The 17,385-nt window shown below is 35.3% G+C and overlaps 1 protein-coding gene across 1 annotated transcript in view; it reads right to left on the bottom strand.

The window, feature by feature from the left end:
• Positions 1-619: 619 nt before the first annotated feature.
• Positions 620-17,385, bottom strand: part of LOC145285860 (substance-K receptor-like) — a 370,056-nt gene continuing 353,290 nt past the window's right edge. Inside the window, exon 3 of the mRNA XM_080134301.1 lies at positions 620-1,009. Coding sequence (XP_079990427.1) covers positions 767-1,009 — 243 coding nt within the window. The 3' untranslated portion in view covers positions 620-766. The remainder of the gene's footprint in view (positions 1,010-17,385) is intronic.

Genomic DNA, 17,385 nt, shown 5'->3' with positions numbered 1-17,385 from the left:
GGCACCGTTTGATTTCAGTGGAAAGTCATACAAAGCGACTGCAAACAAGGCCAAGATAAGTGGCGAACACATACAGCACCTGGTATTCCCAAATTATATATTGTTAAAACACACAGACACACCTATATATATATTTGTTTTTCTATTACTTTTATTCACCATTCAAATAACATTTTCAATATATGTGCTGAAAAGCAAAATACTTGTTTATTCATAGCTGAACATTTTGCTAATTGCATTTCATTTCCTCTGATGATAAAGCCATTATTGAAAATCCATGGATTAAGAAAATAAACAATTTTTCTCTGTATATTCCTTGTTTCAAACAATAAATTCTTAACTTAAATATATATGTATATATTTTGATTTACAGAATTTAACTTTAATCGTTAAGCTTGAATATTGCTCTATTTTTAAAATATTGAGCTTTACCTTTTTGGCTAGGATCATCCTGAAAGTATTATCTCAATGTAATATCCGACAGGATAATTCACTTGATCTCTAATCTGTGAATTTATTTATATATATATATATATATATATATATATATATATATATATATATATATATAGGCAAGTGCATACATCATACATACGTCCATAACTAACACAAGAAATAATCGAGTTTTGTGGACGATTTTTATTATCACGATGAATATTTACTTCCATTTAATGAACAGTTTGTATTTGAGCAACTACATGCTTGAATCATCAATATTTAGTGGTTTTGTAGTTTTGTTTCTAATTTCACAAGGTTTGTAAGCGTGTCAGTTAGCTTCTTCCATACACATATCGATGGTGTGAAATTTCTGGGCTTGGAAATGAGGTCGAATGCTTCCGTTGGGCGCCGCTCGCGTGAGCACCACACGATTACGCCCCATGTAATGAAGGGCGCTCTGTCGTCTGAAGAGCACCGTGTCATAAGTCGACATGCTGATCTTTCGTCTCGTCAACTTTTTCAGGCAGACGCAGCAGGGACATGCTCGAGCACAAAGGTTTAGCAAGTCAACCTAGAGAGGGGAAAAAAGAAGAATACAACCGATTACCGTATTGAAACGTTATTGGTACTTGAATAAAGAAAAAAAGCAATCAAATAATAATGGACTTGGTTAGGGAATAAAAACACTGAAAAGGTAAGAATTTTGTCTGGAAAAGAGAGGCAAGCAAATTATTTAAATCTGTCGCGATTTATTTAAGTATTATAGACAAATTAATAAAACAGAAATATACATCATAATAAAACAAAATATTAAGTCAGTCATTTTGGGTTAGAATTTGTGTAAATGTGTGTTTATTTTCCGGTATCATTTCAAGAAGGGGACATTTATCTCATGTACGACTCTTTTCCGGTACTAATTAACGAGATGAACATTCAACTTAAACACCGTCCTTTTTGAAACGCCCAAAAATGTCGGCAGTAACGGAAAACTAAGGCAACAAAAGATAGGCACGCAGAAATTATTTTAGTAATTCGAATTCAACTGGAATTTGTTAAAAATGATTACAGAAATTTATATCTATTTTCAGTTTACTTAGTGACAATCTTGCGTTAAATTTTGCGACGATCATGTGCGTTCAATTTTTACAATTCAATTTGGCAACAAAGAAAACATTCATGCTTCAAATGCCATGCAGGAAATTGGTGGTAGTAATTTACACAGAAGAGGATACGCGCATTTATTATCTCTCTTGCTATATAATGAAATGGCAAAAACTATGGGACAAACAATTAAACAACAAACTTAGAGAAATACAACTGAATGTTGGACAATATAGGGCCATAATACGAAAATGAAACACTATATTTACCAGAATTTGAATTGGTCATTCAAGACTAACACATAAATACCTTCTGAAAGCAGAAGGTATCCCTCAATGTAGAACCTGTCAACATCCACTGACAATTAAACACGTATTAATGGAATGCAAAAAAAATATGAAAATATTCGTGTGAAATATTTCAAAGAACAAAACCTTAAAGCAATATTTGAAAAACCTTATAAAATATTATATTTTCTAAGAAAATAAATACTTATAAAATATTAGATTTTCTAAGAAAAATTAAACTTTTGGAACGCATTTGAAAAAAAAAAAAAGGAAAAAAAAAACTCTAGGAAAAAGACTGACTTAGAAATACCAGATTTTAATTAAAAACAATCTATTACCTAAAGCCTTTATGAAGAATATTCTCTTCACATTTCATGGCATGAAATGACTTATAGGGTTGATGTGCCGTTAAACAAAACTTACCTTACTTTGCTAGTCGATACCAATGTCAAGGAATTTCTGATTGCGGAAACAACTTTCCTCTTAATTTATTTATTGCGGACTATTACCCTCATCTTTCTTAGTTGTTGTTTCACGAAATTTCGGTCAACTATTCCTATGGCCTTCGTCAGGTGGTAACCGCGACGTGATAGGAACTTCGAATCTTCTAACTACATTCTCAACAATCACTGCCATCCATAGTTGTCGTCTCACCACGTTTTGGCCAAATAAGCCTCTGGCCGGCTTTAGGTAGGATTGAAACCGCTATCTTCAGACAATTCTCACCTTGAACCATAAAGATTCAACGTCTCTATCCACTGCGCCACGAGCCCCGAAGGTTGGATATTTTGGTCTTATAAATCCACGTTTATTTATTATCTGATCTTCTATGGTCGGGTCCGTATCGAATGGTATATATATTATTTTAATTGGAATTCATTATTGAGATGAGTATTATTAAATAATTTTATTTATTGCGGACTATTATCCTCATCTTTCTTAGTTGTTTCACAACGTTTCGGCCAACTATTCCTCTGGCCTTCGTCAGGTGGCTTACTTGGCCAAAAATTCAATGTTTAGACGCTAAGAAGCAGCAGACGGTATCATCCAATGATAATACTCGACTCAAAAATAGGAGTAGTGTAGTCATCCACAGATAAACTGTTTCGCTGTATCACAGTTCTTTAGTTTGACTAGACTAGTACTGCTCCCAAGCCAGGGATCGAACCTTCAACCATCTAGTTCATAGTCGACAACTATCACCATTACGAATAGACGCGCGATTCTGTCGTGGGAATAACGAGAGTTGATCGTTTCGTGTATAAACTTGAAAAGATAATAATACTTGTGCAAATATATCAAAGTAAAATCCCATTCCGACTGATTCCTGACATTGTAATGTACGGAGAGCAAATAAAAAAAGCTAATTTTATAAATCCATTCATTTCTAATGGGAAATAAAAGCAGAGCTCAAAATAACTCGGACGAAATTGTTGAGATGATTTTTCTCATTAAAGAACGACATTAAAAAAAAAGGGAATAAGAAAGGAACTTTTCAGATTTATCGCATCTCTGTAAAGTCCATGGCAATAAGCGATATTTTTAGCCAAATTCCTAACCGTGTCGGTGTTGTTTTACCGCACCTCCTATGCGAAATAAATAGAAACGTTTGTGATTCATGCATCGTTTTGCAGTGTGATGTCTTTGACAAGCTATTAACTTAGTCAGCAGAAAAAAAAAAGCGAATGCTTTGATGCGTCCGTTTGGAATAGCATTTTCTGCGGTCGTCTGTCTGTCACATTTAGGTTTGAATCAGACATATTTTTATCGCTAAACGCGTTTGATTTCTAGCTGTATACATGTATCACTATTTTCTTTTTTACATGGGGGTCACCACTTATCAAGGCCCGGAGTCCACTCAGGGATAAGCGTTATTGCGTGTACAGTAATCAATGAGATAGTATTGTAGTAATCATTAGTATTGGAGATTTGATAGAGTGTCTTACTTAAGGGGGCGGTTTGTCAGGAATTTGTTTATGTTGGATTTGAAGACATCCAAGTTGTAGTTAGGTGGGAAACAGGCGAACGGAAGAGAGTTCCACAACCGTGCACTTCTGAGAAGGAAGCTCTGCTCATGGAATCTACGTTTGGATTTAGGCACAGATAAAGAGTGGGGAAAATTATTGACAGTAGTTTCAGCCAGACAGGTGTTTCTCACGAAAGATTGGCGAGGGGGGGCGAGAGATTGGAGCTCAGACGAGCACTTGCCATGGAAATAACGATAAAACAAAGACAGGCTCGCAACGTCTCTTCTATGGGAGAGAGGCTGCAGGGAAGAGAAAAGTCCCCCCCCCACCAAACCACGAAGTTACTATTCGTAGATTTTGTCACACTTCGGATTGAAATAGTATTTTATGCGTCCCTCTAGCACTCTGTCACGTTCATTTCTGGACAACATTTTTTGAACTATCCGTTTTTTCACCCCATTTTGGAATTACATTGGTTATCAGTCTGTCACGAACAGTTTTGAAATAGCATTTTTCGTACTTCACAGGTTTGTTGCCCCCCCCCCGACAAAAAGAGAGTGGACCTGTAAATTCACCCTCGTCCGTTCGTCCGTTCGTCTGCCCGCACTTTTCTCAATAACTGCTCCTTGGAATTTTTTGAAATTTTGCCAAAACATTAAACATGATATGAGTAAAAAAGTAACAGAACGGATTTTCCAAGAAAACCCTGATTGCTCTCCTATGGGTTCCTTTCGGATTTGGCTAAAATTGACACTTTTGTGCTTATTTAAAAACAATGATGCTTTGGGTTTTTATAAAACTTTCTGAAAAGTTGTAACTAAATGATTTTTTATATAATTTTGTTTGTCTATACTTCGCGGTAACTCTTGGGTGTGCCCCAGGGGCTCTTTTAGGGCTAATAAAAACATTCCATTTTTGGGACTATTTTACCATATTTGTCCAAAATTTTCTGTGTATGTCTATTTAGAAGTTTTGCACGGTGCTGAACTCAAATTTAAATATGTTAAGGCCTTGGGGACTTTTGGGGATAAATTGGGAGGTGGTGCAAATGATGGACTTGGTCATTCTTTTTTCTTTTATATGCCTCGTTTACTGTGCACTCACGTTATGTCAAATCTTTTTTTTTGCATGGCGCAGAACTCAAATTTACATAAGTTAAGGCCTAAAACTGCATCGTTTGTTCATTTTCACCAGGATTTGACGTCTCCTGGGGATTTTGGGGCTTAATGGAGGGGGAAACAAATGCTGAACTTAGTCATTTTTTTATGTTTCGTTCACTGTGCACTCACGAGGGACCATGCATGCTTCACTTGTTTTTTAGTTACGTCCACACATAAAGCGAGACTATCCGTCTGTTCACCACATGCCAGTTTTATCTGTCTGTCACAGTTTTTGAATAATATTTTTGATGTGTTTCAGTTTTAGGTGGTAGATGGACAAAAATCGGAGGCCTGCAATATAAATGCTGGAGTCCCTCAGGGGTCAATCCTGGGCCCAACTCTCTTCCTGATCTACATCAATGACCTCCCTAAACACATACTTAAATCATTCGTTGACATCTATGCTGATGATACGACCATCTACGGCAACACATAAAAGGCTGTAAATGACAAAGTTCTCTCTGATTCTCCCTCCTCTGATCTCGAGCGCGTGGTTCAGTGGGGGAAGATGTGGCTGGTTACCTTTAATGCATCCAAAACCAAACTCCTATCCTTACATCATCAACGCTCTGATCCCCATCTGGCATCAATTGTGATGGATGGCTCTCGTCTGGGTGAGGCCCCGTGTTTTGACAAGCTTCTAGGTTTGACCTTTACTTCTGATCTGAAATGGAACACGTACATACAGGTATGTTGCCAAGGTCGCTGGAAAGATGGTGGGATCCTTCTAACGCTCAAGAAGATATCTCACTACTGATGCAATTCTCTATCTATATAAAAGCCAAGTACGTCCAAGGATGGAATATTGTTGCCATATCTGGGCAGGAGCTGCTAAAAACAGCCTATCCTGCCTTGACAGAGTACAAAATAGACTTCGTGGCTTAGTGGGGGATGCCCTTTTCTCTACCCTGCAACCTCTCTCCCACAGAAGAGACGTTGCGAGCCTATCCTTGTTTTATCGTTATTTCCATGGCAGGTGCTCGTCTGAACTCCAATCTCTGGTCCCCCCTCGCCAATCTTTCACGAAAAACACCCGTCTAGCTGAATCCACTGTGAAAAATTTTCCCCACTCTATATCTGTGCCTAAATCCAAACGCGGATTCCATGAACAAAGCTTCTTTCTTAGAACTGCACGCCTGTGGAACTCTGTTCCGTCTGCCTGCTTCCCACCGGACTACAACTTGGATGTGTTCAAGTCCAATGTTAACAAATTCCTAATGAACCGCCCCCTTAAGTAAACACTTCATCAAATCTCCACACTAACGTAATGTACTTGCAATAACCCTTATCCCTGAGTAGCTTCCGGGCCTTGATAAGTGGTGATCACTGTGTAAAAAAAAAAAAAATCTACGTAACACTATAAGACATTCCGTCCGCCATTTTGTAGTGCGTAATTTTCAGTAGAATTTTGTGCGTCTGTTTGTTAAGTTTTGTTTTGGAGTAGAATGTTTAACGGTTTAATTCATTGCTAATCGCCTAAGGCGCCTTTATCAGGTAATGTCGTCAGGTCTGTCAGGTCGGAGTGCTCTTTCTCTAGGAAGCTAACTCTTTAATACCACATTCCAACACTTCTGTTACATCTCGTCGTGGGAAGGAAAGTTAAATATCGATTTTTTTTTGCCTTTTGGCTGGAAAAAATGAGTATTACCACTCACTGTTTTGATACTAAACTTAATCTTTTCTGTACTCGGTCAGTGAAGAAATAATTGTCGAATAAAGAAACTTAAAGATTGTACAAACACACAAATTTCAGGTAAGTAGAGAACAAAGAAAATATCATGTCGAACTTTTACACTTATATTGACCTCTGATGAAACAAAGAAAATACTATGTCGGACTTTGACATATATATATTGACCTCTGATAGAACACGTCGTTACGTTGTTAGTTTGTCAACCCCACCCCCACCTTTTACCCTTGCTTGATATGTCCGACGACGGCTGCAGGCAAAAGAATAATTGAATAAAAACAGCTTCGTTATGAAACCGTCTCTGTGTTTGATTGCCACACGGTTCGAACAAGCAAGAGTGTATATATTTACGCATCTTTGTTGAAGCGCAAAAAACATGATTATACATACGTGAGCGAAACAGATAAATCGTTTCAGAGAGAACAGACAATACGATAAAATCCTACTGGACTTGAGCAATTTTTATTTTTGTTTCCATCCAGGCCATACTTTTCTTATCATACGGAGATAAATAAATAGGAACTTTAAAATGTAACATATGAAGTAGATATAGTGTTCCAATGAAATTGTTCATCAGTCTGTGTGTCGGTCTGTCACGTTGTAGTTTGAAATAGCATTTTGTGTTCCCGTTGATCTGTCACACATAAAAATGAATAAATGCATCCTAAAAATCACGGTTCTTTTTCTATTCTCATACAAAGATTCGTCGTTTATTTGAACCTAGTTGCTTGTCGTCTTGATTCGGGGTGCATCTCCTCCAGTGAGTTAAACGCGGCTCCAGATACCAACTTGGAAATTTCTACGACCCGATACAGTACATACAGCGTCTAGCCTTCCCAAATAGTCACCCATCTAGTACTGGCCAGGCTCATCGTTGCTTAACTTCGGTGATCTGGTGAAAACCGGTAGTGTGTCAACATCATTGTACCGCATATACGAAAAATGAATAAATACATCTTAAAAAAAAATCGCCGTTCTTTTTCTTCTCTCATATAAAGATACGTTGTTTATTTGAATCCCTTCCCTCCCCAGGAATGATGGATAGGTTGGAATTGACAATATAATAATCACTGTCGCCTATAAACTTGGCAAAACGACTGCAAGTGTCATAGTGCCTAACATTGTCACGTATACTAAAACCATTCGGAAATATATTGATCCGTTGTTTCAATGATTCCCGGATAATGCACGAGTAAAATTATGACAAAAATATGGTAGAATTTAACGGCTTACTATCATAAGTTTAGTTTCAAAGGTAGTCATAACCGAGGGTAGTAGTGGGTATAAGCTCTCTCTCTCTCCCCTCTCTCTCTCCCTCTCTCTCTGTCTCTCTCTCTCTCTCTCTAAATAAATAAATAAATAAATAGATAAATAACGCCCCCGTGATGGGCATCTCAAATAGCCTCTAACAACCAAGCCAAGCTCCTTGCCTTCTTGTGTGGTTTAGCTACTAAGCTCGGCGAAACCGTTTATACTAACTGGGCGAAAAGGGCGTAGGCGGTCCACTGGTGCCTTAAAGCCAGTCAAAGGCTAAGTAAGTAAATACTAACAGAAAATTTGGAGATGGGGTTCTTAAAGCGGCATTAGTTTATATTGTCATCACCGGCAACTCCTGCGGCACAGTTAGAGCCAAGATATATCGACTCTGTCTTTCCCTTGAAAAGCTTTGTGGAGAGGGAAGTCTGTTGCACGAGCTATTCTACCATATCATCCTGTCCAGGCTGTGTAACCGCACTGCTACACCATGGTCTCCCGAAACGGATGGCTGCCAACAATCATCATTAGTTTACGGTTAAATTCAATCTACACAGTCCACATAAATTTTGTAACAATAAACCTGACTTATCGAACAACATATCTGTTTCTACGTAGATCTTGTAAAATTAGAGTCTGTCGTAGTAGCAATAAAAAAAGCCCGGAAAAGTATAGATTCCAGCAATTTAATCAAGACGGATTGATAGATCCTAATTGGAATGCTGATTAGAGATTAGCTGACCAGAACATCAGTGAATGCTTGACAGGCAACACAATACGCAATAAACGCTTACATATACGCACATATAAAGATGGTGGCTATGCACTTTCCCGTTCAACGAGGGAAACTCGGTGTCGTGTTATCTTTTGTGGATTAGTTTCATTGATTACTGCTGCTCACCTAGTTTAAGCCTGTATTGCGTTGTAACACTGGTTCTCTTCGAATTACCACTGTTAAGTAACAATTGCCCTGAGCATAATTTAGGGAAGTGACCGTTTGAGAAATATTAGGTGCCGTATATTTAAAAGTAGAAATAATACAGAGATACAAGACTCGCAAGCCTTGGTATGCTGTTTGAAAGAATATCGTCTAGCTACTCCACTGTCAACAATTTGTGTCAAAAACTAAAAGAAAATTCATTAAAGTTTCTTTTCTAGCACTACCAGTCTGTGGACCATAATACCGTGGGGCGGTTTTCTTATATAACATAGTGGTTTTCAAGTCCAATGTAAACAAGTTCTTTAAATAATCGAATTCTACCCAATTTCCACTATTACCGATCATCACGTTGTCTTATTGGCCCTTAACGCTCATTAAACCTTATCCTCGAGTGGTATTTGGGCCTTCGTAAGTAGTGACCCTTAGTAAGTCTTTCTCATTTTATCTTAGCGTTTTCCCAATCCTATTGGATCGATCATTGTTAGGAGATTTAAGTAGTATCAGATTAGGAAAAATGCAATTTAAGATTGTGAAACCCTTTTTTCATTACAAAATACCGATTGCAGAAGGCATCCATTGTCTTTAAATTTAGAAAGAAGAAACTTGGGAGTTAAATTTACTCCACTCAGGATGCATGATAATTATTAAATAATGAGTAATTTTGTCAAATATCGTAGACGACAATATATTAGTTGAGGGTCGGTGTGCGTGTGTGCGTTATTAGCTTAATGTACTATGGAATTGGGTATACCGAATTCTTATCCTATAGGAAATGTTTGGATTATTTAGAATGTTCGTATCTTGGATCCTTTTCTCACAACGGTTCAGCCGATGTAACCTCCAAAATTTTTCAGCTCAAGGACCCGCGACGTAAAGGATATAAGTAATAATAAGTTCTCAGTGACAGTCCTCTGGGGTTGAAGGTTTAATCCTCAATGGTGGCGATACTAAGCATAGAATTACGAATTGCTTAAAACGTCTACCCAGTGATTGCTTGCGGCACGAGAGCAAACTACCACCGTGGATTAAATAAGAGTTTTCATTCGAAATTTCATACAGATTCTCGAATTCGAGATAAAGATTCCCGAGTCAACAAATCATCTGAAGAAGGGCGGAGTTTATATCAACTGAAAAGATTCGAGAATAATTTCCAAGATGAGAACAGTAGTCCGAATAATCCAAATAATACAATCTTTTAAAATTCAGAAACATACTGTTGGATCTATTTGGTCTAAGCTATGGATACAATTACAACTTTTGTTCAATTAACCGTATCTAATGAATTCTTTGTTTTGGCATGACAGGGGAAAAAGATCCGACAAGATGCACCTGAAGAAGATCGGAGGTTACATCGACTGAAATGTTATGAAAATAACATTCAAGATGAGAACAGTAGTCCAAAGGAGAATACAAATAATTAATCCCCATAAAAAAATTCAGAAACGAAATGAAAACAGTTGAATTGTAAAAGAGACGAAAGAAACTATGCGTATTTAACCTATTACGTCGAGTTTAAATCTTATCACAACTAACCACAGTGGATGCGAGTTCAAATCTTATGAGATCCACTGCACTATTGTTTTAAGAGGATGCATTTGTCCCTCACAATATATGAAAAAACATGCAATGTAAGTATGAGATGGGCTATGGTTGTTTACAGATAAAATAAACATAACATCACAATACACCACGTGGTGTTACTTATCCTGACAAAACCATGCAATAAAACTATGAACCTATTTGACATGTTCTGAAATATTTTTGGTCCCCCGACAAAAGGAGGGTGGACCTGTAAATTCACCCTTCTCCGCTCGTCCGTTCGTCTGTCCGCACTTTTCTCAATAACTACGCCTTGAAACTTTTCAAAAAAAATTGCACAAACATTAAACATGGTATGAGTAAAAAAGTAACAGAACGAATTTTCCGGGAAAACTTCGGTCGCCTCTCCTTCTGGGATGCCTTTCGGGTTAAAATGGCTAAAATTGACACTATTTTCCCATGTTTGTCCAAAATTTTTGTGTATATGTCTATTTAGCAGTTTTGCATGATGTTCAACTCAAATTTAAATATGTTAAGGCCTTGGGGACTTTTAAGGCTAAATGGGGGGAATGATGGACTTAATCATTTCTTTTTTACATGGTGCAGAACTCAAATTTACACATGTTAAGGCATAAAACTGCACTATTTGCTAATTTTCACCAAGATTTCACATCTCCTGGGGACTTTTGGGGGCTAAGGGGTGGCAAATACAGAAATTAGTATTTTTTTATGCCTGTGCATTCACGGGGGACCATGCATGCTTCACTTGTTTTTTTTTATTATTCATGCCAAGTAATAATGTTGGATTAGATTTATTCACTACATTTACATGAGAGATTCGAAAAATTAGGATGAATTACTAGAACTATACAAACACGTAGCCAAATAATATAGACAATAGCGTATTGGAAAATGAAAAGCACAGACAAGCTGATCTAAGCAAGAAGACCGGATATGATAATAACGAAGAAGAAAGAAAACTATCAAATTGTAGGTTTCGTTGTCCCAGGCGTTCAAAAGGTGAAGGTCAAGAAGGCCAAAAATGTGCAGAAAGAATATGCAACTTGCCAGAAAATTAAAAGGAATATGCAACGTGAAGGAAATCAATATAATACCAATAATTAAAGGAGAACTAGGAAAAGTCCTGTAAAGTATAAATAGAAATAGGGCGAAAACATTGAAAAAACACCACACAAGCCCAAGAGAACTGAAACTGCAAGAAATCCCACAAATTAACCGCAGCATAAAAAAATACATGGTGGAATTAGCCTCCGCTGATACCACAGAAAGGTTCCTGGAGTATGGAACGATCTAGGAAGGAGAACACAAACCAGACCTCAAACTTGCAACAGCTATTATGCTGAGGATCGGAGTAACTTGTGCAGATTTCAGGAAACACAACTGGTTATTGTCAATGAGCATTCATTAATAATGAATGGTGTAAAACGCCAAGTGATTAAATAATAATAATAATAATAATAATAATAATAATAATAATAATAATAATAATAATAATAATAATAATAACTAGCGGGGCCTGTGGTAATTCCACAGTGGACTCTTTCATATGTAATATATTGAAGTTGGCATTTTTGTGGATGTTCAGCATAGATGGAGACACTAGATGATATTATTGTAGTTCTTTTGCTAAAACTGCAAAAGTATATATCTAAGCTAGTAGGGACGTCCGGCATAGCCTGGTCGTAAAATATGCTTAAATATAATATTTTAATTTACGCAGATTTCGTGTATATTACTATAAGAGTCAATTTTCGACCCATTCTTATATATTATAAACCTGTGATTTCAAAAATAAAAATATATCCATATGGCTTGGGTGCATCAGCTTCAATCGAAACCGAAACCAAAACTTATGAAGAAAAAAAAGAATGTATGTATATATAACTTGAGTTCTTACAGCTATAATCGAAACCAAAACCAAAACTTATGAAGAATTCTTGGTAAAATTATTTATTACAAGAAATGGAAAGGCATAACAATTAAACAACAGGCACTCGGAAGAAAAAAAAATGTGATACAGAAAATAACACACACGCTATCGTATTAATATATAGATTGAAATATTTTATGTACCAAAAGCAGTTTTTCATTAAACTATTTTAGTTAAAACAATGTTCTAATAAAATAATTTATTTAGAAAAAGGAACTGTCATTTAATATATATATATATATATATATATATATATATATATATATATATATATATATAAACTTAAATTTAATGTTTTTATAAAAATATTAGGTACTCATGCACTTATTGATCCGTGCTGAAATAATAACGTTATTATTTAAAAAGCCATTCTTAACATGGGGAGGGGAGGTGTTCTGGGCTAGGGTTAGGGTTGTTTTGGTATTTATTTTGGTGCTTTTGCAGAGAAAGAACCGTGCCGAAATAATGATTTTTGAAACCCATTCTTAACATGGGGAGCAGAGAGTGTCTTCTGTACTTTCACCTAACAAGTATTAAATAAAATAGTACCAATGCACTTATTGATTCGCGCTGAAATAATGACGTTATTATTTAGAAAGCCTTCGTACTCATGCAGAGAGTGATCCGCGCTAAAATAATAACGTTATTATTTAAAAAGCCGTTCTTAACATAGGGAGGGGAAGGTGTTTTGTACCTATTCTGTACTTTAACCTTACAATTGAATAAAAACATATCATAAAACTTTAATTAAACGTGGAAATGCGATGTAAAAAATAGCGCGGATCACTCTGCATTAGCACCAGTTTCGTTTCGCTAATAACGTGTGGCTAAGTTCGAGGTTTCATAACATGCATCTGGGCTTTGTTTACATGTTACAGCAATTAGTAGTAGTAGCGATAATATTTTAAATTAACGAAGACCTCAGCGCCTCTCTCTCTCACTTTCTCTCTCTCTCTCGCTCTCGCTTTCTCTCTCTCTCAATAAACAAATGTAAAGAAAAATAAACAATGAAAAAAATAAAAAATAAAATAAATGCTTAATTTTTGTCCCTACCGCCCGAGTTGTTTTATCGTTTTTATTACGGAATAACTTAAAATCAATTATTTCTTAACAACTTTTGAAAGATAAAACCCCACATTTTATAGTATTAAAAACAGATATAGCAGTGAGAACACGCTAATCGATTAGAACCTAGAGCGTTCGTAAATGTATTCCGAAATTAAATGTCTATTCCAGAATAAATTTCAAACAATTAAATTTGCCGGAAAGTGTGACACACAAAAGAACACACACGCTATTGTATTTGTTATGTTTTGAGACATTGTGTTGAACAAAGATGGCGGCATAGTTCAGATCAGTAACGAAGATGGCGGCGTAGTTCAGATCATAATATCTCAGAACTTAAGAGGTTAACTACGCCACGGACCGCATTTGATTCTTGGTCGCCATCTTGGTTACTGATCTGAAGTACGCCGCCATCTTTGTTCAACACAATGTCTCAAAACTTAACAGTATAAATATATAGATGACCAATCTGTAGATTAACACACTCATCTAAATCCCTATTTCAAAATGAAATATTACTTTTATAGGTGATCACGTGTGAAAACCTTAAAAAACTTGACGGAAGAAAAGCAAACACTTTAGTATTTAGAATGAAAAAATCAGGTTCTAATATAAACTTAACGTAAAATAATCTTTAATTCTTTTTTGGGCGCCATTATTATTATTATTATTTTTTTGTCGGACATCATTTTTGTTCTAAAGTAACACTCGACACTACTTGTTTTTTTTTTAAACTGAATAAACGCTTTGAAAAAAATTAAATCACTGAACACTTACAAAACGTTGTAGAAAACGAACACTTAGAAAAATCGATTTTATTTTATTAAAACAACAGTAAACAAGCAAAAAATATCTTTAAAATATCATGGAGGTGTAGTCTCTTTAAAAAAAACAATTCAAAAGCAGTTATAAAATGTGTTTTCGATCGATATTTATTCAATATTGGACAAGTTTTCATACCTAGCAAAAATGGATGAGTTTTCCGTGGACGAGTTTCCCGTGGTCGATTTTTCCAGGCACCTTTTAATGCATGCATAATTTCTTTTTACAATTTGACAAATTTCTAAACGTTCATATTTTACGTATTTTGTCCCAAGTTTGGATGAACTTATGAGATTTTGGGTTTGTTTTACTGTACACATAGTTTCGAAAAAGTTGTCAAAAATCAAACATATAACAAATAAATGTTATCAAAGGCAAGATAAGTTACTTTTCTACCAAACTGGATATATATTTTGTTTTTATTTAATGTAACATGTTTATTCAGCTCGAAAAACATCCAGTGTTTACCGATGTATTGGAAAATTCAAAATGGCGCCCGACTCTCTCTTTAACACGGTGTTTGGGAAAAGGTGTTATAAAAAATAATAAACTAGACAAAATACTATAAAAAAACACACCGAATATATGTCAACTTATGTCATGGTAACATATATTGAGCGAATTTATAACAGTATTTTGTCTAGTTTATTATTTATAACACATTTTCCCAAACTTACTGTGTTAAAGAGAGAGTCGGGCGCCATTTTGAATTTTCTAATACATCAGTAAACACTATGCTTTTCGAGCTTAATAAACATGTTACATAGAATAAAATCACGAAAAATATATCCAGTTTGATAGAAAAGTAACTTATCTTGTCTTTGATAACATTTAGTTGTTATATATTTGTTTTTTGACACCTTTTTCGAATCTATGTGTACAGTAAAACAAACCCGAGATTTTTATATGTGATTTTCATGGAAAAAAGATAAATGCAATAAAACAGGATTATTTCAAAGATGAGCATTCCAGACAACACAGGATCAGGTCGGCGCCAGAAACCCTTTTAATTTAATTGTGAACTCTGAGGGGTAACGTGTTTACTTTTATAACCTGGGCGCTAAAATGAGTGCGAGTATTTCAAAGGGTTTCATAATGCAATAAAAGTAAGTGAACTCTTGATTATTTACTTTGCAATAATTTACCAATAAAATAATTAAATTGGACCCAGAAATCCTGGTTCCGAGTCCCTTACTTTCATGTTATAAATAAATATTCTCCTTGTAAATAAATAAAAACATCTCACGTTAAAAAGAAATTGTTCGTATAAATAAATACATCTGCGTTTGTTTCTTTATAATTTCCAGGGAGGGGGGAAAAATAAAAGAATCGGTTTGGAATCGAAAATGAGGCTCAAATTTTCCCGATTCCGATACCCCGAAAAGTTCCGATTTTTCCGATTCCAATTAATCGTCCCAACACTATTATCGCTAAAACCAAAACAAAACAAAATCTAAGTAAATCGCGATATGTCCAGACAGTCGGCGAGATGGTCCAGGGGTAAGGGTTTAGACTCATTACCGTTGAGTCCCGATTTCGAATATCGCTAGATACAGCCACTCTGATGAGTCGTAGACGACGAAACACGTGTCAGTGGATAATTACATTTTAAAAATAATATATATATATATATATATATATATATATATATATATATATATATATATATATATGTTTGAGGAATATCTCCAAGCAAGCAAAACTTTTATATCATTATGATACGTTAATATATAATATATAATATATGATATATATAATATGAAGATTGAAATCAAGATATAATGATACTAAACCTTATGTCTAGCACCTTTATTCTAATTTTCCTCAACATCAGTTACATGATTTTGATTTTAAAATATATGTAAAATTTAAGACTTAAGCTTAAGGCATTTTAAGCAGGAATATAAATTCAAAGAAGCATTCTCAATTGTCGAATGACATGATCAGATTTAATGCAAATCTGAAATATGGGAATGTTCAAGTTATAGGTTGTGCGCATATTATGCCCAGTAAACATCAGTACTCACAATCAATCGCACTAATCGCTAATAACCACCAGTGCTGACGATGACAGCCACTGGCTTTTGCTAGCTATCACTGCCAGACAATGTCCGACAGTAGAACCCAGATGATCTAACTTTAGCCACTGCAGCTGATGTCCAATATTTCACAAGGCAGCCATGGTCTCCATTAGCAACCAAAGTTTTATTTGCTTTCAGATAGGGTCCTTTATCGAATCTGTTCTGGCTTTGTGTTATATTTCCACATGGCAACGCCGGTACCCGTGTCCTGCTAGTTTCCATTATAGGAATGTTGATTGAATTTGAATAAAATAAAATACGCATCAAGTGCGCTCGAAAGCCAAATCACAACGTAATATTAGAAAAAGAAATAAATATTTTACTTGTTTGAAATTAATAATCTATATAATTATAAAACTCAAATGACCTTGTAACGAGTGTTATAACCAAACATCCGGTTTACGACTTCCAGTTGCGCATGTGTACATAAACATAAACCCATAACAGCGTAAACAAATAAACACAAATCGCTACTTTTGCAGAATTTGACCTGCGCACTGAAATATTAACGCTATTATTTAGAAATTAGTATTTAACATGGGAAGAGTGAGGATGTTTTGCAACTATTCTGTATTACAAGTATACTGTCGCAATTTTCTTACAAATAAATCAACTTTGTCCCATTGCCAACATATTGTTTTACTGTGTACGTTTTCAGCATCCCAATTGATTTTTTTCGCGTTTAAATTATCTAAATAATTGTTAATACTTCCTGTATTTTTTTACATCGTTCATTTCCGTATTACGTTAAAGTTATTTTAACGCAATTTTCTTACAAATAAATCTACTTTAACCTTTGACAACTATAAGAGCATTTTACAACGTATTGTTTTACTGTGTACATTTTCAGCGTCCCAATTGTTTTTTTTCCGCGTTTAAATTAAACGATATATCCAAAATTTGAATAGTGCAGATTTACTATAAGTATGGCAAACTACTTATAATTCAATGGCTGTAAGTTTTTTTTTAATAAACAATTATAAACAGAACGACTCATAGGAATCTATCTATATTCTATTTTTTCATTTTTAATATACTTTCATAGAAATGTCTCTTTTATGCCACAAAAACTATTTTCTTTGCGTCACAA

Source organism: Euprymna scolopes, chromosome 10 (assembly GCF_053919585.1).
Source record: "Euprymna scolopes isolate OS-2025 chromosome 10, ASM5391958v1, whole genome shotgun sequence".
NCBI lineage: Eukaryota > Metazoa > Mollusca > Cephalopoda > Sepiida > Sepiolidae > Euprymna > Euprymna scolopes.
This window is presented reverse-complemented; position numbering and strand designations above follow the sequence as displayed.